We start from the raw sequence: 23,296 nt of genomic DNA, 5'->3' as shown, positions 1-23,296 counted from the left end.
GATGAAGACCATTACATGGTTTGAGTTATGAAAGCTTAAATTTGGAAAGAAGACCAAGTAGGCAATTTTTTTCAGGGAAAGAAAATCATTTGGAGCCATTTAGGTAACTCTATTTTGGTTCAAGTGTTCTGTTTATATTGACTTCAAAATGTCCACTTTTAGCAAAATTAAAGATAATCTACCAGGGTTATTTAGAGAAATTCAAGGACGAGGTATCGAAATAAAGAGGGACGCCATGGACATTTCTGGTTTACTCCACAGGCACACTGGCTGCTTTTGTATCCTATTTTGTATTTTCTGTTGCATTTCTAAGCACAAGTGGCATTTAATTTCCAGATTAGTATAAACAGAAGGTCAACAGTTTGAACAAGTGCTTTAGAAGAAACGTTGAAACGTCATATTTACATCTTTCCTGAATTTAATGTTGCAGTCTAATGGCTGCGAACCTCCTTGCTCTGCACAGCCCTTTTCTTTGTGCTGAGGAGGACAGCGTGAGGTGCAGTACTTGCACTCTCTTCTTTGACAGCCTTAACTTTTATTCATATGGGCAGCGAGAGGTTTTTTGATTATCCTATTGAAAAATGCATGGACACCTCTGGAGAAGACACATCTTGAATAGAATATGTTGCTTTTCCAAACCCATTCAGTTTTTTGCAGTAGCGACGCCATCAGGCATATGTTTCAATGGTAAGAATATGGGGGGAAAAAAATAACGCTTTTCTGATTACTTATATTATTTTGTAGATTCTTAATTTTAGTGTTCACTTAACATATTTTTTCCTACGCTGTTCATACTCTAATGCTTGGGGTTCTTGCTGCCATGAGGCAAATAAGCAGCATAAAGGAAATCCCAGATGAATGCTGTGTCTCCTCTGCTCCCTAGCAGGGTGTTAATCTTGCTCTCATCAGGGCCCACCTATAACTCCCTAATGTAATGAAAGAGAAAACGACACTGGCCATCAAAGCGTTTTTTTTTTTTCTATACATTTTTGAAAACATGTTTGGAAATGACACAAACCAGATCACGTCGAACTGCATGTTGTACTTGGATGATATACGTTTCTCTCAGGAGCTCCCTACTAATTAAAGGAACACCTGCAGGCTAAACCCAGCTGCACATCACCGCTGATATTCTCTGTCGATGACTTTTAGCTCAGCTTAAATTGCCATGCTTAGGGAAATGAGTGAACTAGCTGCTACATAACTGGATATGCTAAAAACAACCTTTAGCACCTTTACAGCTTCTACTCATTCTAAAGTTGCTTCCTATTGGAAGGTTTTTATTTTTATTTTTTATTTTTTATCCTATAATGGCTCATTTACAAGCCCTAACATGTTTATCCTGCAGAGTCACAACCTCAATTTTGGAAGTTGAATCATATTTATGCCCCAGGGGAACAGGAAGTCATGAATAACAAAATAGGAATTCCCACATACTTTGAACTAAAGCCTTTTATTGGTTAACTGCATTGATCAATTTATGTGAATTGTTCTGGATCAGGTTAGGGTGCCACTACTTGTTTTTTTAGAAACAGTTATTACGTAACCTGGGACTGTTTCACCCTCTGAATGAATATACTAAAATGAAACTGTTGATTTTTCTGCACCTTTTTCAGAGATTCTAGTGTGATAAATGCTTAAAGGTCCCATATCATGCTTTGTTAAGCCTTTTTAAAGCCAGCTGTAAGCATTTATTTAACTTAACACTGCCTGTAACTCTGTTAATTTAAGAAATATATATATATATACATATTTTTTCCAAACTGGAAGAAAATTTGCCTGTAAAAGCTCTCCTGTTTGGGTTCCTCCCATTTAATGATGTTTCTGTAACAACTCAGACCTCTGAAGGCCAAAAAACAGATTTTCACTACTGAGAGAACAACTAGAAAAAGAAAAGTTGCTGCCCTGTGTAAATCCGCTTCTAAAAAAGACACTTAACGTTGAGACAGAATCTTCACCCCCTCCTTATCAGAGAAAGCTTTTATGATATTAGCCCTTTAACTAACTTTAGGTCTCAACACATTTAGTCTATCCCTAAACTCTCAGTTGTAACATTATAGTGACGATTGTGGGTAAATTCACTGTTTGTCCCACTTCCATCAGAAAACAATTCAGGAACTTTGCATCACAATTAAACTTACTCAAAGGCTTCCCAAAGCTGTGTTGGCATTCGTTCCTCTGCAGGTAGATACTAAACATTCCTGCTTAAAATCCAAGAAACCTTCAGCTATAGACTGCTTAAGCACAGATGCTCTTTTTGGACAATTATTATCTAGTTCCACATTTCCTGAACACATGTTCTTGTTTTTAAATTCTGAAGTCTGTCTAAGGATTCATGTTTGTTTTTTCTATAGGTGTTTTTAACCTTTTTTTTGTATGTATCACATGTGCATTATAACAACGTAATGACAATAAAGACTCCAGATTCCTGATTCTTTGTCAAATCCAAGTCTGAGACTAGAACTGTGCACAAACTAGAGTTTCTTCCATGAGGCCAGTTTATTTATGTTCTCTACGTGTTTGTCGGTCAGTAATCATGATGGTCACCCCTCTTTCCTCCAGGTACAGGCACCAATGCTTGTTACATGGAGCAGATGAGGAACCTGCAGCTGCTGGATGGAGATGAGGGTCAGATGTGTGTTAATACAGAGTGGGGAGCTTTTGGAGATGATGGCGCCCTGGAGGACCTGCGCACTGACATTGACCGGGAAATCGATGCAGGCTCGTTGAACCCTGGAAAGCAGCTGTGAGTGTCATCAGATTAATCTCTGTGTTCACTGCAGAGTTAGCATGTGTAATGATCTGAAATATGAATTTCTTGACTTCACTGTTTATGCACATTAATAATTTATTATTAGAGCCGTTTTGGTTTCTGATGTAAGCAGTGATTGCTCCTTTTAAAAGCAAGCCTGCTTTCTTTCTTTGAAGGTTTTAGGTTTACACAAACTATCTTGAATCCTTTTATTTAAGATTTAGACATCTGTCTTCATTACTCTTTGAGTTTGGATGGTTGATCAACAGCTTGTTTAGCCCAGTTAGAAGTTAGGTTCTAGTTAGAAGGTTGCATGTGTTGTAGAGCTGTGCTTCTGTGCCTAGAGCCATTTTTATCATTACCATCCCAACCATCCCAGCGGGGGGTTAACAACTACAATGATGCTACACACTTCATCTTGGTTACAGCTTTTGACTCTCACTAATCCTCAGTAATCCTTAAAATACAGGCACCCGTAACATACATATGGAAGGCAAACCAAGTGGAGTGGATGTAAAATTTTACTGACGGGATCATTTTTCAGTCTTCAGATGTTTTTACCTCAGAATCATTAAGTGAGTTTACTTTGATTTGGTGCTAATCTCATTTTCTGGTGCTTCTCACTCTTGGATCTTAACCCTTCAAGGTGTCCCTACCCTTCAGACATTTGTAGCACTTCCCAATTATTTTTGAAGAGTATAGGAAGGGGTAAAAAAAGTCTTTGGACCTGCTTCCCTGACGGATAAGATTTTTTTCTGAGTAAATTTCTTGATGGTTGAATAATTACTGTGGTGACAAATTTGAAGTGTTCTGATGTAAAATCACCTTTAATTACAGGTAAAAAAAAAATCCAAGATCATTTATCTTCCGATGTCAGCTGGTATTTCCAACATGGGTTGAAGTGTGATTTCAGTGCCAAGGAGTAGTTGTCAGGATATGCCAAGGAAATTTGGTTTAAATCTTAAAGCAATTATAAGATAAGAACTCTAAAAGAATTAATATTTTGGCACAGATAATGCCTAAATGTTCTTTTATTTTGAATAATGTCATTTCTAAACATAGCATTTAAATTTCTGTACCGTTTTCATAAAGTATATTTATTTTGATTTATTTTTCCTTTTATTGTTGCCTTTTAAAGTAACTATAACCGGATAAGAGTAAAAATAACCGGAAAATGTGATCATCGATTTGATAAAACTCATTTCTAAGTTGGGAGTGAAAGCTGCACCTGCACGCTCTTTTAGTTTATTCCTCATTGAAAACAATTGCAATCAGGGAAGCCTTGTTAAAATGGTTGTAAAACTCAGTCAGTTCAATTTAATATGCAAATATGAGCTTCCAATTTCTTCATGTTTTTGCAGCTTTTCAGACTTTTAAATACTGACTAGATGAAATGTCAGATACAGAAGAAAGGAAGAAAAGAAAACCTTTTCCTATTGGTAGGGAACAAATAAATCCTGTATAATCTTACCTTTTATGTTAAGTATGCTGTACAGTTAAACACTGGATCTAATATTATTCTTTACAAGCAACCAATGAGTTATCCTAGAATATTGCTGTATAGCAGGTGAAAATCTACCCTTAAACATCTCCCATTTTATCATGCCACAGTGACGAAACTCAAAATGTTACATTGGGATTTACTCACCATAGACCAAAACAAAGCAGTGCCTCAGTGTAAATTAGAAGAACAATGGATCCAATTTAATTATTATTATTATTATTTTTGCAGATAGAAATCTGAAAAGGGACTTTTATTTTCATTCAGTCTGACTCATTATCAAAGTTTCACATTGTGATAAAGTGAGTGAATACGTGACATTTGGTACAATGGCTAAACACTGCAGATAAAAGCCTTTAATAATTATTATAGTTGAACTTTATTGATCTCACATAGGAGAAATTTACCTCTGCATTTGACCTATCCTCTTGGGGAGCGGTGGGCTGCCATTGTGTGACACCCGGGGGGCAATCAGGGGTTAAGGGTTTTGCTAGGGAACCAAGAGTGCATTTCTGTGGGGATCAAAGCGGGTACTTGCAGCCCTCTCAGAACACAAGCACACTGCTCTAACCCACTAGGGCAAAACTACCCTTAAGGATTTTTAGGGTTTTGTTTTTATCTTTACCAGCTACGCTTCGTTAGAAACAGTCAATTTACCCAGCGTTGTCTGTGCAAACCAGCTGAGGTTTAAGTTAATTGGTTGTTTAGGCCTTGGAAACATCCATTTACTTGTCTTGTCACATACAATATATTAGACTTAGGTCTTGACATAGTCTGTCTGCTAGGGATGGAATGGTTTATGAAAACCGTCCGAACCGTTCGGTTCGGTTCGTTTCGCGTGTGTTGCGTTCGGTTCATGCGCTGCTCCTTTTTCTCATAGGTGAAGCGATTACACTCCCGAGCAGAAGGTGGCGGTACTGCGACCAAAGCCAACCACCAGTAGTAAGCAAGAAGAAGAAGCGAAGCAGCGTAGTCAACCATAGCGAACCGTGGATTTTGTGAACCGTTCCACCCCTACTGTCTGCAAGGAATGCAACATGGATCTGCTTTACCTTAAACCTTTTCATTACTGTCCTGGCTGTATGTTGAGGGGTTTTGTCCTGCTAAAATAGGAACCTTTGCTGAAGTCAAACATGGATTGTTTGTCTTTCACCAAGTGTTAATTCATATTCTTTTTAACAATTTTTTTTTTACGCTTCCCAATCTGTTGTATTTTATTGCTGTCCTAAGTTTTGCAAATCAGTTTTGACAAATTAAAAAAAATAGGAGCAAACTAGAAAATATGTAAAAGCAGAGACAGAATGGCCTTTATTTTAATTCAACTGAATTCATTCAGTGTTCTTCGCCCGCCTCATCGTTGTGGGGCTGATTCCTGTCTCCAGCAGTCTACGGGCGATAGGCAGGGCACACTGTGGACAGGTCACCAGTCTATCACAGTCAATTTGATTTTGTTTATTTACATAGCCCCAATTCACAGCACATATCAAAGAACTTTACAGAGACAATTCAATCAGATCATACAGTCAGTTTGGTTTAAAGTTTTCTTTGTAAGGAAACCAAGCTGATTGCATCAAGTCATTGACTTTGCAGGATTCGCTAGCCCTGGATGAGTATGTGGCAGAGTTCTTACCATCGGGTGGCTGCTTTCAAATTTGTCCCTGATTAGCTTAAATTCAGACAGATATGCTATTTTTTTATGAGAATATCTGCCCTTTGAAAGTCATCTAGTCTCCCTCCCCCAGGTCTGTGTCAAGTGAATTTCACTACAAACACTGATTAGGCTAAAGTTTAAAGGACTACACTGAAATTGCTCGATACACTTTGCTCATATAAGTAAGAAAAGCCCTGTGAACCTTGCTTTGATTGACTCACCATGAGCACTGACAGTCACATTAGCACTGGGTTAGCTAACTGGGTTTGAAAGGAATCTTATATGGTACACATACACGGTCAAGACAACTGACCATGTGTAGCATTAAAAAAACAATGATCCCTCACATCAAGCATGCATGCAGGACATTGGTGAATGGTCTAAACACTAAAAGGCAGGCCTAACTCTATGATCTTTAATCAAAGATGTTGATAATAGCAGCCTAGCTGATATTTCTCTCCAGGATGGTTCCACAGCTAAACAGGACCAGACTAGATTACTATGACAGCAAAATATAGAGATAAAATAGACTTAGGATGAAATGGATGATGTAAGTTGGTCCCTATGTCCTCCAGCAATCTAAGCCTATAGCAGCATAACTATGGAGAAAGCTCAGGGTAACTTGAGCAACTTTGACTAAAAGGCTTATAAATAAGGGAAGTTGTAAGCCCAGCTTTATAACTAGTCTGAAGCCTAGACAGGGTTACAATCTCATGAAAATAGGTAGTTAGTTCCACAAGAGAGAAGGCTGGTAACTAAAAGATCTGCCTCTCATTCTACTTTTAGAAATTTTAGGAACCACTAGTAACCTGCAAATTGAGAGTGAAGTGCTCTGTTAGGAACATAAAGAACAATCATTTATTTTTTTATTGATTATAAATCCCAAAATTCTAAATTTAAGATGTGTTTAACTGCACAGGCCTAGTTTGCTACACACATCTGTTAGGGTCTTCCTTGTTAGGATTTGCTGTTATATTCAAGTTAGGATAGTTTATAACAGAGAATCTGAAGTACGTACATAAAAAAAAAGTTATTAGAGAATAATTAGATTTAGATGACAATTAATCTATCTTATTTATCTTTATATTTTTCCTAACAAATGTAGCTGATGATTTGTGAAACAGACAGGCATGACATGGATCTGGAGACGTGTCTGTGTGTGCCTTCACAATCCTAACTGCTACATCAGTCTTCAAATTTAGCAATTTTTTTTAATTAAACATTTATTATTAAAGAAATATCATCCAGATGTTTTTTTTTTGTGTGTGTTCTGACATCTTAATTTATTTTCTGATCTAATTAAAAATTCTTTAGACAGATGTACATCAGCATGTGTCATCACTGAAGCATTTCTGATTGAAAATGTGTGTTGCTTTTTAAAGGTTGCCATTTGGGAGCTGGATTTAAATTAAATTACAGGTTTTTGCTTCATAAAATAGATCATTTTACTAAATCTATCTGCATTTCTATTTCACCTGTATTTTTCATAGGTTTGAGAAGATGATAAGTGGGATGTACATGGGGGAGCTGGTGCGTCTCATCATGGTGAAGATGGCCAGAGATAAGCTGTTGTTCCAGGGCAACACTACGCCAGATCTTCTTACCACCGGACACTTCAGCACCAACTATGTCTACACTATTGAGAGTGACAAGTTAGTATTGGGGCAATATTAACATAAAGTTCGTCTTTATCGTATCAAGATAATGTAGTGTTATTTTGATGCCGTTCCACCTCCTACCTGTTAGGAAAAAAGGACCTATTTGCACCCATGTATTTAACTACTGCATTTAATTTTATTTTAGGTCATATGGAATAAATTAAATTCTCTGAAGTAAAGGTTTATTTACAGCTACCTTGAAACCTGCCATACAATTCTTGTTTTAAGGATAGAATAATCATAACTAAAATAGAGGATGCCATCAGAAGGAATGCTTCCTTAAATATTTTCTTTTGGAACTGGACCAACATGCCACCCGAAGGCTTAGATGAAATTATAATTTTTGCTAACTCTACAAAGTTACTAGCTGAACTACGACGGAGTATTAGGGCCACACATGAAGAGAAAAAATATTTTTGCCATGACGAGATTAAAGACATGTCGACTTTAAACTCGCCATTTCGAGAATAAAGTTGAAATGTCTTGTTGAGTTTAATCTCGACGTGTCGACTTTAAACTCGCCCTGTCGACTTTAAACTCGCCATTTCGAGAATAAAGTTGATATACCGTGGCGACTTTAATCTCGACATTCCAAAGTTTGGAGAAAAGAGCAACCGCGCTCCACAGCTGCAGTCTGCGTTTGGAGAAAAGAGCAACCGCGCTCCACAGCTGCAGTCTGCGTTTTAAGAGTGAAGGTAGTCTTTGACGTGCTGCAACTATATAACTGTATAATCATCACAGAAAGTACAATTTGACCAAATCATCTACACAAGGCATGTCTGATTCTGGATTCTGTGCATGTAACCTGTGCAGCGGTTGGCTCTCTTGAACTAATTTCAACTTTATTGTCGACACGTCGAGATTAAACTCAACATGACATTTCAACTTTATTCTCGAAATGTTGAGTTTAATGTCGACATGTCGACTTTAAAGTCGACATGTCGAGTTTAATCTCGTCATGGCAAAAATATTTTTTCTCTTCATGTGTGGCCCTAATACTCCGTCGTACTGAACAGTCCAAACACAACTCATGTCTATAGTTACCTCAACTAATGCTTTACTCTCTGTAGATGAATTAAAGCTACAGTGTGTAATAATTACAGGCATATAAAGTCAGAAATTTAATATATTATACATAACTATGTTATTTATCATCACCTATGAGCTCAGCCTTTTAACCATAATATTTGCGTTGCCTTAGAATTCGTTATTTATAATTACATAGGAGCGGGTCTCGCAGCCATGGAGGCTGACATCTTTGCGCTACGGCAAGCGCAGAGGCAACAAACTAGCGATTGCGAGATCTCCCATGACGCTCAAAAATAACTACGGCAAGTTGAGAGAGATTAACTGAGACGGTACTGAACAGTAGATGGCAGTATTATGCCTGAGAAGCGTTTAGTCTGCCTGAAACCAAAGAAGAAGAAGAAGCAGGTATACTGCGCCTCAGTAACAAGAAAGGTGAACAAGGCGGCAGGCGTGAGTGACTTTGCAAACTGTTTGGCACTGTGTGGCCAAACATCAGACGAATGGAGGATCATGCCTACTCTGTATCACAACGAAAAGCGGCGGACACCGAACCCCCGTCATCTAAGAAGCGGAAACACGACGAGAATAAACGCAAGCGTGACAAGAAACGGCAAAAAACACGGATCAACATTGGCACGGCATTTACACGATGGAAGTCACTGATGGAGGAAAAAGGTTTTCAAAGTGACGCTCAAGTTGCCAGTTTTCTCTTGGACAGGTAATTAATCCTATACACACAATTGTCTAATATCACTGCAGTTTTTGGAGTACAGGATGCTCAGACCTGTCTAAAACAATAACATGCTGCGTAATGATGCTGTTACTCTCCAGTATACTTATTCAGCAACGTCCCTGACGTTTCATAGGTAATGATTCAGTAATTTTCTGTAAAATAATTTTCTGGATATATACCTCGGTTACTTCTCTCCGGCTCCTTTGGAGATCTTCAAGCCTTTCCTCCTCTGCTCTCACCCCGCTGGCTCCCCTCTCTCGCCTGGCCCTAGCTGCACGGCCTCCCTGCCTTCGCCCTCGTCCTCTCCCTCTCCCTCGCGTTGTAACCCCCGTGCCACCAAAACGACTTGGACTCTGTAAACGGGGGATATATATTCTTCCAGCGAACACAATCTCGCTGTTAAACTAATGACTACAATTACTTCGTCTGTTTATATCACCATGCAAAGCAGCTCACCAAGACGTCACAACGATGTAGAAAAAATAACGGGTATATTTATTATCTTAAGTCTACATGAAATCTATACCCTACACAGACTAATGAAATACTATCTGTAAAATTATCTATGTAAACAAACCTCATCACTTGAGAGGGTAGGTGATGTGGACGTCGTAGAAGAAATTTTGTCCCGTAACGCTCGCCGTACTGTTGGGGGGGAGAAGCGGTGGGGGGGAGATGTTCATGTTGCTGCGGTCTGTAGTCTGACCGCTAGATGTCGCTGAAAATTACACACTGTAGCTTTAATCCTATTTTTAGGGGTGCCACTAATCTTATTTTAATAGAATCAATCTTATTTATAAAGAATCCCATAAAATCATTACTACTGAGAGCTGGGGGAATGTACTGCTCTTGGAAGGGCATTTTATACAGCAATACACTTTCTTTCAGACTTAGTAGAATTTACCTAGATGCGTATAGAGTGGCATTTATTAATCCAAAGCAAGAAGCTCTACCTTCCTGTTAATAAAGTCCTCCTTTTTCATAGGGGGCTACGTTGTCTAAAGCAACAAGCTGAGAGGAAATAACTTTGCCAACATAACTATTAATTTGTGAAAAGGAATAAATAAAATGGTTGCACTCCACTTTATTGTTCTGTTATACAGAGGAGATAGAAATTGAACAGATTCTTTAAAATGTATATCTGCATTATCTGATAATGATCTGCTTCAATGAAGAAATTCTTCTAAGGGAAGGAGAACTCTGCTGAATTATCCTTGAATGTTACAAAACATTGTCAGATAGTACAGAGTTCTGAGCAAAAAGTTTAGTTTTTGTCTTTTTTTATACAGTTTATGCCATTTGTCAGAACAAGTTCCAAAGCACGGTCTATGCCCATCTTAGACAAAGCCAATCGGGTCTAAGACAGCATTAATGGTTGCATTTAGACTTAGTGCCTTAAATGACAGCATGAATTTTGAAATCCCCCACTATAACAACCTTGTCAGTGTTCAACACTAGATCAGCGAGGAAGTCTGAAAACTGATCTAAAAACTAAGAGTAAGGAACAGGGGGGATGTAGAAAATCCAAACAGAAGTGGTTATGGTGCTTTACAGTTTGGATACGGAAAAATGTTTAAAAGAATTGTAATTATTAGCTGGCGTTGGACTAATCAGTAAATCAGACTGATAGATAGTTGTTGCTCCTTTTTCACGTAGAATTTCTGGGTATGTTGAATTTTATGTGACCAGAGGGAGTTTATTTATGCTAACATATTTTTCTTAAACAGTTTCGATAAGACAATATAAACAAATCTTATTATCACAAAGACAATATAAATTAATCTGATTATCACAAATCAACTCTTTAGGATAGGGATATGTTCCTCCAAAACCCTGGGTTGTCAGGATTTCTGGAGGACTGAATTTGGACGGATTCCACCAAAGAAGAGCTGCTCTGTCCAAAGAGGGATTAATGCCTTTTCTCCGAATCAGATCAGATTTTCCTTTAAAAGTTTTCCATTGTTCAAATTAGGTAAAATCATTTTCAGGAAACCTCCTAGACAACAAGTGGTTGAATGACAACATCTGGCCTAACACGTCATTGTTGGTCAGATCAGGGAAGGGTGTGGGGAATCCAACATTGTTATGGAAAACTATGGTGCAACGCTAACTTTAGTGACCTCCGATAACTGGGCATGATTACCACCTGCAGGAAGACCAGTTTTACTGTATTTAACCTTATCCTCTGTAAGCAGTTTCAAGCATGTTTCCCCTTCTGGAAACCATGGTCCCTGGTTTCTCTAATGCCCTGTTTGTGACTATGGAGCTTCAAATGATCATGGTCAGCTTCTAAGCAGCTGAGTGGGAAAAATCCCTAAGAAATGCACGCATGGGGTGAACCTCATGCCAATGTTTAGTTTCATTTGAATTTGGCAATGATGCAGATAATTTGCAAGTTTTAGCTGTCAGTCACAATTTGGGGTAAAATGTGCTGCTTGGCAGAGACATTTGCACTCTGAGTGCTTTTCTAGTTTGAAATTTTTCATGGTGTGTTTGATGATTGCACCCAAAATGGAGAAAAAACAAATCACCTTAACTGCAGTTTGAATTTTTTTCTTCTTCCTTTTATAAGGCAAGTTACTGTTTGTGATCATTTGCATCCCCCTAACAAATGGTGTGTCCCCCTGTCCCTCAGTGAGGTCTAGAAGCATAAGATCTATATCCAGCCATTCAGCAAAGATACTGCTATATGGCTGTACATCTTATTTTAGCATTTGACCAATTAGATGAGCCCTTGAAAGATATATTACCTACTGTAAATAAAGTTGAAAAAAAAAAGTTATCAAGTCAAGAAAAGAAGGTATAAAGCTAATTAAAAAGTTAAAAGGTAAATATGCCTCGTTAACAATTATATTTAGGTGTATAAACTAGACTTACGTTGTACCAAAAAAAATTGTTTTATCATGAATTTCTTATAGAAGCACTTTTGTTGTTTTTCTTAATATATTCTTGCAAAATGGCGATTTTATTTCATCGACATTCATTTTTTCCAACAAAATATCCATATTTTCTGAATCTTACAAAGGTAATAAGGTCTGGTCCTGGATTGGCTTGAAATTTAGTTTTTCACTAAGTGCCCTATAAAGGGTTAAGAAAAACATTTTGAAGAAGCAGAAGTATCTGGGATATTTATAGCGCTTACATGCCAACAAATAAACCCACCTAAATGTTATTTTCTAGATTCCCTGTTCTTGACAATGAAAGCTGTTCAAAAATAAATGTTTTTCTTTGCTCTCCATGCAGAGATGAAGAAGGTCTAGCAAATGCTGAGAAGGTGCTCCGTAGCATGGGTCTCAACCCGTCTGCTGAGGACTGCGCCGCTACCAGGAGGATTTGTCAGATCGTTTCGACTCGCGCAGCACACCTGTGTGCTGCCACCCTGGCAGCAGTGATGCGACAGATCCGGGATAACAAAGCGGCTGAAAAGTTGCGCATCACCATTGGAGTAGATGGCTCAGTTTACAAAAATCACCCAGAGTAAGTGATCTAGAGCACCTATCTGTGTGCCTCTCTTTTTACACGTCTTTTACTATTTTTCAAGGCTGCACTTTAAAAAAAAAAATGAAATTGTCCAGAGAGCTGTTTTAAACTAAATTTCTTTTTGTTTTACACTTTTGTAAAAGAAATGACAAATAAATCTGTCTGTAATGTAATATTAGATCATAAACTTAATGGTATTAAATATACTGAGTATTAGGATATATTTTTTTTTATATAGCAGCATTTCTACATGTCTTTGGGTGTATTTACGCTAAAATGGAATAAAGTAAAAGTAATCGCCACATGTTCATTGTTCAAATTCTCTTTACATATTTAGAGCTCCTCGACACAGAGGGGATTTGTCTCCCTTGTAACTGGCTGCTTGACTGACTTCAAGTCAGGATTTACAAAGCTGTTTATTTGTTTCCTACTTTTTCCATCTCTTGGAAAAATATTTGTCCAGCCTGGTGATCATGTTGTAATAAATAACAAACTCACACCACGCAGTTCCAGCTATCCAGTGTTTGGTAGGAGCTTTGTAATTTCTCTCTTAGATACACTCAGGCTGGTGTGTAGGACTTACAGTTAGGCTGGATATCAGCAGTCAGTTGTAATGAGTTAAAGCTACAGGCTTTGGACCAGCCTACTGATCGGGATGTAATCATCCACACTGATCCCTCTTGATTAAAATTCACCTTGCTCCGTCTCTTTTAACAGGGCTTGACTCGACAAAAGGGTTTTTCACTTCGCAAATACATAAACAGGAGAGCCACATATTTATACTTTCATCACACTTATATTATTCAGTTATTTATTTTTTGGTTTCCTTTGTTTATTTATTTTTTTGTCCAGTTCATAAAATAGGTTAGACATTATTGTAAAACGCTACAATTACATTGAATTTCTGTATTTGTTGTTTAAGCAAAACCGAGTACAGAAAATATACGTTATGTTTATTTTATTTATTTTCATTACGTGTAAAATTTGCATAATTGTAAAGGATGAAATTAGATTAGATGTATAAATAAACACATATTTCCATTAATAAACCAAAGCCAACATAAACATTTTTGTTGTAATTCTCTCAAAAAGGGATGTTATAAGCTGTTGAGTTTCTTGTTGATGCAGCATCCGCTACCTTGTGGAGGCACTATAAAAGCCTATTGACGATAGCTATTTAAAACGGCAATTGAAAATCTTCCTCCAGGTATCAAAAGCTTTTTTCATTACGAGATTTTTTTTTAATGGAGTTGTAATTTACCATGACATGATTTGACTGCGACTTTCTCAGAAGCTAGTCACACCTTTTAAGAGGAAAATATATTTATATATTTTTTTCTCCTTTTTTTTTTGCATCACACAAGTCATATGATCAATAACCAGACATTATTAATGGTTAAAATGATGTAGACGGGTACAAAATGTTGTGCAATAGTGAGTTATTCCTAGAACAAAAACATTTTCAGTCATTTTAATCGCATTTCTGATTAAATGGAAACTACAATTGCAAAATTGTATTTCTTTCTTAAATATTATCAGAAAATCAAAACATTTTGGTGCACATTTGTAATGGAAATGCAGCTACTGGTTTTGTTTATTGTTTAGCCAATTTCACAACCTTCCTGGAAGATAAGTCTGCTCTTGAACCAGCAGCTTTCGTCTCTGCTTTTTCCAATTGATGTGCTCCTTCTGCCGACAGCAGTTTGCATCCGAGTGCGAAGCAGACAGGAGGAATATCTATTAAATCCAAGTCTTTGGTTCTCGATTGAGAAAAGACTTTCCCCTCTTCAGGTGGGAGGGGAGTTCTTGTCTCAAATATAGGGGATGAAATAACTTGGAGTTTTATTTACGATTGATAAATGGAAGATGAGCATTAGCAGAAATCATTGTTTCATTTTCTATTATATTTAATTCAATTCAGTTTATTTATATAGCGGCAAGTCACAACATGTCATCTCTAGGAACTTTACAGAGACAACAGGTCAACAGTCAGATTGGTTCCAAGTTTCTTTGAACCAAGGAAATCTGAGGAATCCAGCTGTTTGCATCAACGCATGCTTTTAGCAACAGTGGAGAGGAAAAACTCCCTTTTAACAGGAAGAAACGTCCAGCAGAACTTTGCTCAGCATGAGTGGTCAACTGCTGAGGCCGACTGGAGTTTAGTATAGTCCAAAAAAAATCAGTCGCTCTGCAGTCGCTATACATCAAAAGTGTGTTTAGCAATTAATTTGGCAATAATTTAGCGTTTTACAGAATCGTGATTTTAATTATTCTTATCACTGCAGATTTTCCAGGAGGCTGAACAAAATGGTGCGGCGCCTGGTTCCAGACTGTGACGTCCGGTTTCTGCAGTCACAGCACGGCAGCGGTAAAGGTGCAGCGATGGTCACCGCAGTGGCCTACCGTCTTGCTGCTCAGCATGCAGAGAGGCAGCGCATCCTTGACACCCTGCGTTTGAGTCGTGAGCAGCTGTTTGAGGTCAAGAGGAGAATGACAGAGGAGATGGCACGAGGCCTTTCAAAGCAAACGCATGACCAAACGAGCGTCAAGATGCTTCCTACGTATGTCCGATCCACTCCAGACGGAACAGGTAGCTTTAAACGAAAACAAGACGTCTGGAACTTCTTCCTCAATTAAGACTTTTTTCTTCTGTTCAAGCAAATTTGTTTCTCTTTTTTTATATTAGAACAAGGAGATTTCTTGGCTTTGGACCTTGGTGGATCTAGTTTCCGTGTTCTTCTTGTTCGGCTCAAAAAAGAAAAGAAGCAAAAGGTGGACATGCACCAGAAGATCTACAGCATCGATCAGGATACAATGCAAGGCACAGGGGAAGAGGTACCAAGTTATCTGAGATTAAAACAACTGATAATGATTCCTTGTATAACCTATTTGTTAGGGTAAGTGCAAACAGTAAGCTGGAGTCGCACTTTTTCATGTAAAGATGAGTTTCACATGGATTCGTGTGGAACAAAATATGGAACAAAGTTTTTTTTACAAGTATGAAATACACTATATTGCCAAAAGTATTTGCTCACCTGCCTTGACTCACATATGAGCTTAAGTGACATCCCGTTCCTAATCCATAGGGTTCAATATGACGTCGGTCCACCCTTTGCAGCTAGAACAGCTTCAACTCTTCTGGGAAGGCTGTCCACAAGGTTTAGGAGTGTGTTTATGGGAATTTTTGACCATTCTTCCAGAAGCGCATTTGTGAGGTCGCACACTGATGTTGGACGAGAAGGCCTGGCTCTCAGTCTCCGCTCTAATTCATCCCAAAGGTGTTCTATCGGGTTGAGGTCAGGACTCTGTGCAGGCCAGTCAAGTTCATCCACACCAGACTCTGTCATCCATGTCTTTATGGACCTTGCTTTGTGCACTGGTGCACAGTCATGTTGGAAGAGGAAGGGGCCAGCTCCAAACTGTTCCCACAAAGTTGGGAGCATGGAATTGTCCAAAATGTCTTGGTATGCTGAAGCATTCAGAGTTCCTTTCACTGGAACTAAGGGGCCAAGCCCAGCTCCTGAAAAACAACCTCACACCATAATCCCCCCTCCAACAAACTTTACACTTGGCACAATGCAGTCAGACAAGTACCGTTCTCCTGGCAACCGCCAAACCCAGACCCGTCCATCAGATTGCCAGATGGAGAAGCGCGATTCGTCACTCCAGAGAACGCGTCTCCACTGCTCTAGAGTCCAGTGGCGGCGTGCTTTACACCACCGCATCCGACGCTTTGCATTGCACTTGGTGATGTATGGCTTGGATGCAGCTGCTCGACCATGGAAACCCATTCCATGAAGCTCTCTGCGCACTGTTCTTGAGCTAATCTGAAGGCCACATGAAGTTTGGAGGTCTGTAGTGATTGACTCTGCAGAAAGTTGGCGACCTCTTCGCACTATGCACGTCAGCATCCGCTGACCCCGCTCCGTCAGTTTACGTGGCCTACCTCTTCGTGGCTGAGTTGCTGTCGTTCCCAAACACTTCCATTTTCTTATAATACAGCTGACAGTTGACTGTGGAATATTTAGGAGCGAGGAAATTTCACGACTGGATTTGTTGCACAGGTGGCATCCTATCACAGTTCCACGCTGGAATTCACTGAGCTCCTGAGAGCGACCCATTCTTTCACAAATGTTTGTAAAAACAGTCTGCATGCCTAGGTGCTTGAATTTATACACCTGTGGCCATGGAAGTGATTGGAACACCTGATTCCAATAATTTGGATGGGTGAGCAAATACTTTTGGCAATATAGTGTATGTGTGCTGCTTGTACGGCACCTGCATTTATTTCCGTTAAGAAGAAATGTATGAAGTATTCACTGCTAGACTACATCAGTACAAGCGAATTCAGTTTTTAAAGAACTGTTTTGTGTAGTCTTCACACATAAATAAGATTTTGGAGTAGTAAAAGATTAGTGTACTTGTCTTTCAAGCAATTCCAAAAAAACATTGAGAGGAAATGGAAATAAGCATGCAACCATGACTGCTGAAAGCGGGCAGAGAAGTCAGATGATTTACATCTAGATTATCACAAGGAATTTTCCAGAGACAAGCTTAAAGTAATTAAAGGGAATTCATAATGGACATGGTCATGTACAATTCCTATAAAAAACATCAAAAGCCATGTTTTAATCTTAAAACAAAGCAACATAGGCCAACGTTTGCTCTGTTAGTGTTTACTTGGTCCGTTTTGAGCCTAAAAATTATGTGTACGCAATCGGCAAGCAAACATTGTTCTGCGCCATCGTCATCTTGCTGGCAGTACTAACAGAAGCATTCATTAAGTTTGCAGCTTCTAATGCTGCGTTCACACCAAAAGCAGCAGAGGCAGCAGAAGCAGCTAGTTTACATCCAAAGTCAATGGTTGATGAGCGTCAAGGCGCCGCAAAATGTCCCGCAGCGCGGCTGATCAGCTGAAGCAGCTTGTCGGGAGCGTCTGAGCAACTGACGTGCGTGACGCAAACGCAGCTGCTGCTTGAGATGGAAAAATCGAACGCGCCACATCAACCAATCAGAGAAGCTGATCTGGGACCTGGCAGGGCGACAGACATCGCTGATGATACAGATCACTATAATCACTCCTCTGAAACAGTTTAATAACACCTAAATTAACCTAAAATGCTGAAACCTGCCGGCAAAACATGTTCGGGTTTATTATCCTGTTGCCTGCAGTTTGGTTTGCGTACATAAAAAACGCCTTCCAGCCGCCGCAGCAAACCGCAAGGAGGCGACCGGGCCAGAGGCTGCTGGTGAATGGAATCCTACTGACAGCGCACCGCTGGTATGTGGGGGTCAAAGCGGCTCCGACAGAAATAATATTTGAAGGCAGGATGGTAATCTGGATGAACTGACTGCACAGATTAAGTTTTCAGGTGGATTTTCCCACTTAGAAACATATTAAAACTACTTTATATCCACTGATCACAGCAAATATAGCTGCCAGGCAAAGAAGTTTTAGGGTAGCTCCGCCCAACGCGCATCAGACCCACTTTTTCCACCTCGCAACTGAAGCAGCTTTGCTGCTCCTGCTGCGCGCCAGAACTAACTTGTACAAGCATCAAACATGAAGCAGCAGACGTGTTTTTGCTGATCTTGCTGCGTTTGGTGTGAACGCAGCTTAATGCTTTACCTTCCACATCAGTGTACTTCAACACTCACCGTATATTCCTAGTCTGGCTACTGGCAACTAATTTCTCTGGCATCTCTTTTTTTTTTAAAGAAACTTGACTTTTCCTCAACTTTTACTTACTTTGTGCTATAACCCTCTTGCTATTATCATTATCATACCATGTCAAATGGTCCTGTTCTGATAAATAAATAAAACTCTGTTTTTCTCCCTTTGTGAGCAAACATAAAAGTAAGTGTAGGTGACTAGGCATCTTTAATACTGTTGTCTAGACCAGTGTTTCCCAACCTTTTTTGACTTGTCTTACCATGAGTTAGCCTGACGTAGTCCTACTCAATTCTAGTCAGAATATGACTCTGATACTGCTCCATAGAGCTGTGATTATGGGGCGTGTTTCGAACGAACCAGGAAAAAAAATGCCTCTGCACTCAATTGGATAGACCTACAACCAATAAGAACAACGGAGTGCGTGACGTATGTTAAGCGACGCATAGTTGTTGTCAACAAAAATCAAAGCGTGCAGTTGCACGCCTAGAATAAGAAGATGAGCCTTGATCGCGTTTCTCTGTTCCTCTTTTAAAATTAATTTGTTGTCGATATCTTCTAGAACAGACCTAATAGCAGAATCTACACACCTAAACTCTCCAGCGGCAGCCATTGTTGTTGTCACCCAAGCGCGCTTTGGTGACGTGGTTGATTACGTTACTGTTGATCATCTGTCCATCATCATATAAAGCCCGTCCTGACAATTTGATTGGCCCGCCAGATATTGGGCGAGCATACTCGCGCTACTATTAAGCAATGCCAGACCGAACTTCCCGACCTCAAACGTTGTGGGCGGGACTAAGTTCGGAATGGCACCCAGGCTAACCATGAGTACCCCTATCAGTCAAAAGTATTGATGGTTGCCAAAAGTTTATTTTACTTTATATTTTCATTTCAGCATTTCATTTTTATAATTTTATGTATTCAATCTCAAATAAAAAGAAAACAAATAAATATGTTGCCTGGAACTTGGTGAGGAATAAAAATAAAAAGATTAAAAAAAAAACATATTACAAACCTTTATTTATAAAACTGGAGCTCCTTTGAGTAACTCTCTTATGATGGGGAGTGTTGGCCTAGTGGGCCAACTCCATTCTGGGTTCCTGAGCAAAACCTTTTAACCTGTGATTGCTCCCCGGCCGCCCCACAATGGCAGCCCACTGCTCCCCAAGGGGATGGGTCAAATGCAGAGTGAATTTCTCCAATGTGTGATCAATAAAGTTCAATTATTATCTATTTTAATCACATTTAAGCTTTATGAATTGGGAACAAAATGTAGAACAAAAATTATAGTCAGACTGACTTAATTAATTTTACTGTTTCCATCAAAACACCTGAGCTGCTTTGATGAGCTGCAATAGCTCAGTTTGAAAACCAGCTGATCCTCGGCTGTTCTCAGCATCCAGTCTGTTCCTCTGCTTGGTTTTGTTGTGTGTCACAGCTAAAGGTGAACTCAAACATATAACAAAAACTTACTTTTTAGTTGATAAAAGCTTGTTTTATTTGTTCAGTCGGGATATCACAAAACAAAACAGATCCCAGCTCTGTTTTATTTTCATGAGCCCCTTGCAATGCACTTGCTGACCACTAGGGGTATGCGTACCTCGGTTTGGAAACACTGGTCTAGATGTTATTAGACAGGCTACAGTTTGAACCAACAACAGGTTGCAAGAGCTGACTGAACAGCCAGTCATCTGGGGAAACTAAATCGATATATTATACAGGTGCTGGTCATAAAATTAGAATATCATGAAAAAGTAGATTGATTTCAGTAATTCCATTTAAAAAGTGAAACTTGTATATTATATTCATACATTACATACAAACTCATATATTTCAGATGTTTATTTTGTTTAATTTTGATGATTACAAATGACAACAAATGAAAATCCCAAATTCATCATATCAGAAAATTAGAATATTACTGAAGACCAATAAAAACAAAGGATTTATAGAAATGTTGGCCAACTGAAAAGTATGAACATGAAAAGTATGAGCATGTACAGCACTCAGTATTTAGTTGGGCCTCCTTTGGCCTGTATTACTGCAGCAATGCGGCGTGGCGTGGAGTCGATCAGTCTGTGGCACTGCTCAGGTGTTATGATAGCCCAGGTTGCTCTAATAGTGGCTTTTAGCTCTTCTGAATTGTTGGGTCTGGTGTATTGCATCTTCTTCTTCACAATACCCCATAGATTTTCTATGGGGTTAAGGTCAGGAGAGTTTGCTGGCCAATTAAGAACAGGGATACCATGGTCCTTCAACCAGGTACTGGTAGCTTTGGCACTGTGTGCAGGTGCCAAGTCCTGTTGGAAAATGAAATCTGCATCTCCAAAAAGTTGGTCAGCTGCAGGAAGCATGAAGTGCTCTAAAACTTCCTGGTATGTGGCTGCGTTGACCCTGGACCTCAGAAAACACAATGGACCAACACCAGCAGATGACATGGCACCCCAAACCATCACTGACTGTGGAAACTTTACACTGGACTTCAAGCAACGTGGATGAAGTGCCTCTCTTCTTTTCCTCCAGACTCTGGGACCTTGATTTCCAAAGGAAATGCAAAATTTACTTTCATCAGAGAACATGACTTTGGACCACTCACCAGCAGTCCAGTCCTGTTTCTCTTTAGCCCAGGCAAGACGCTTCTGATGCTGTCTGTGGTTCAAGAGTGGCTTGACACAAGGAATGCGACAGCAGAAACCCATGTCTTTCATACGTCTGTGTGTGGTGGTTCTTGAAGCACTCACTCCAGCTGCAGTCCACTCTTTGTGAATCTCCCCCACATTTTTGAATGGGTTTTGTTTCACAATCCTCTCCAGGGTGCGGTTATCTCTCTTGCTTGTACACTTTTTTCGACCACATCTTTTCCTTCCCTTCGCCTCTCTATTAATGTGCTTGGACACTGAGCTCTGTGAACAGCCAGCCTCTTTAGCGATGACCTTTTGTGTCTTGCCCTCCTTGTGCAAGGTGTCGATGGTCGTCTTTTGGACAACTGTCAAGTCAGCAGTCTTCCCCATGATTGTGTAGCCTATAGAACTAGACTGAAAGACCATTTAAAGGCTTTTGCAGGTGGTTTGAGTTAATTAGCTGATTAGAGTGTGGATCCAGGGGCCATCAATTTTGAACCTTTTCACAATATTCTAATTTTCTGATATGATGAATTTGAGATTTTCATTTGTTGTCATTTGTAATCATCAAAATTAAACAAAATAAACATCTGAAATATATAAGTTTGTATGTAATGTATGAATATAATATACAAGTTTCACTTTTTAAATGGAATTACTGAAATCAATCTACTTTTTCATGATATTCTAATTTTATGACCAGCACCTGTAGAACCTGTTTTGATCTTGGTGGTCAGGTCCAATGAGATGCACCTTTTTTGTTTGTTTTTAGGGGGACTTAAATTGTTTGGAAGTATTTAATTGGGTTGTTTTTAAACTACGCATACTAATTTAATCAAACAGCATGTATCTTCTGGTAGCACAGAAAGGAAAGTTCTTAAATATACGATGGATGGAAAGTTTTAAACTCACTGAACCTTGATTGGAAATTTTATAAAAGTTACTGCAAGAATCATTTCAAACTTTTAACAGGTCTTTTTCTTTGGTCATGCTTTTCTTAATGTCTAAAAATAATAAGTGCAATAATAGTTTTTATTTCCTTTCATTGTTGTCTTTTAGCTCTTTGATCACATTGTGTACTGCATTGCTGACTTCTTGGATTACATGGGAATGCGAGGAGCTTCCTTACCTCTGGGATTTACTTTCTCTTTTCCGTGTGATCAAACCAAACTGGATGAGGTAAGATGTTCTCCTGGTTCTCTTTGCATATATTAGTGTTTAAACCCTGTTTATTTTTGCCCGTGTTTTAACCCCTTGATATTAAGCTGTCAGAATATGTTTAATGAAGGTTTAAGATATCCTTTTCATTAATCAAGGTAAATATTTGATTTAAAATTGTATAAAGAAAAAAAAATTTCTCTGCTAACAAAGCAGGGATGCATTAAGCAGAGTTTAGAGGTAATTGCTGTTTGCCTTTAAGCCTGTCAAACTGTTGGGGGGGGACAATGAGTCAAGCTCCTTCATGCAGCCTTAGTTTCTACAACAAAATACTAGCTTGACAAATAAAAGCTTACTAATCCAGCACTGAACGCAGCTGGAAGCCTAAACAATCAGTGAACGGTAGGTGTTTCCATTTACCTGGTGAGGAAGTTTAAAAGTACAGCACAGTGAAGTGAAGTCTGTGTCACTGCCGCTAAAACGCTGCAGGGTCTCCTTAAGGGAACATGATTGAACGATTAGGTGGAAGTTATTGTATCATTCGTCTTAGTTGAAGCAAATTCACCGCGATAAGAGTAAGGGTAGTCTAACATAAAAATTGGCTAAAACTAATCAGAAACCCTGCTTATGTTCAGAGTTTATGGTTTAGCTCTAACATGCTATTCAGTCAACTTTCATTCCCAATTTTTTGATTATGTAAAAATAAGAGTTTATTTTTTTTTTTTATTATAATTTTTATTTTTTATTTTTTTAGATAAAAACAACTGTTCTGTTGAGGTTATATAACCTCTTTATCCTTATGTTGGACATTCACCGAGGCCCATAGAGATCAAAACGAACAGTTTTGTTTTAGGGACATAGGGTGGCATGGCTGTGAGGTCTTTTTTATTTATTCTTAAGTAATGAATTATTCTCATTTATATTCATACCATGACATCAGATTTTAATAGCTTTTTAACCTGATCTTTGAACTTTTACTGAAAAATCTGCTTCCAGCTCAGCTGCTAATCAGCTAATCTGTTCTCTGCAAATCAAGATA

At 38.9% G+C, this 23,296-nt stretch overlaps 1 protein-coding gene across 2 annotated transcripts in view; it reads left to right on the top strand.

The window, feature by feature from the left end:
- The window catches only part of hk2 (hexokinase 2), a 70,164-nt gene that overhangs the window by 29,558 nt on the left and 17,310 nt on the right, over nucleotides 1-23,296 (top strand). For both annotated transcript variants that reach the window (XM_038279917.1, XM_038279908.1), the window contains 6 exons: nucleotides 2,563-2,746; nucleotides 7,395-7,556; nucleotides 12,568-12,801; nucleotides 15,090-15,394; nucleotides 15,491-15,639; nucleotides 22,159-22,278. In XM_038279917.1, the coding sequence (XP_038135845.1) occupies nucleotides 2,563-2,746; nucleotides 7,395-7,556; nucleotides 12,568-12,801; nucleotides 15,090-15,394; nucleotides 15,491-15,639; nucleotides 22,159-22,278 (1,154 nt within the window). The remainder of the gene's footprint in view (nucleotides 1-2,562; nucleotides 2,747-7,394; nucleotides 7,557-12,567; nucleotides 12,802-15,089; nucleotides 15,395-15,490; nucleotides 15,640-22,158; nucleotides 22,279-23,296) is intronic.

The sequence above is a fragment of the Cyprinodon tularosa genome, unplaced genomic scaffold, assembly GCF_016077235.1.
Source record: "Cyprinodon tularosa strain WSP-4 unplaced genomic scaffold, ASM1607723v1 ctg1020, whole genome shotgun sequence".
NCBI classification, from domain to species: Eukaryota; Metazoa; Chordata; class Actinopteri; order Cyprinodontiformes; family Cyprinodontidae; genus Cyprinodon; species Cyprinodon tularosa.
Note: the sequence above shows the minus strand (reverse complement) of the source record. Positions and strands in the feature narration are given on the sequence as shown.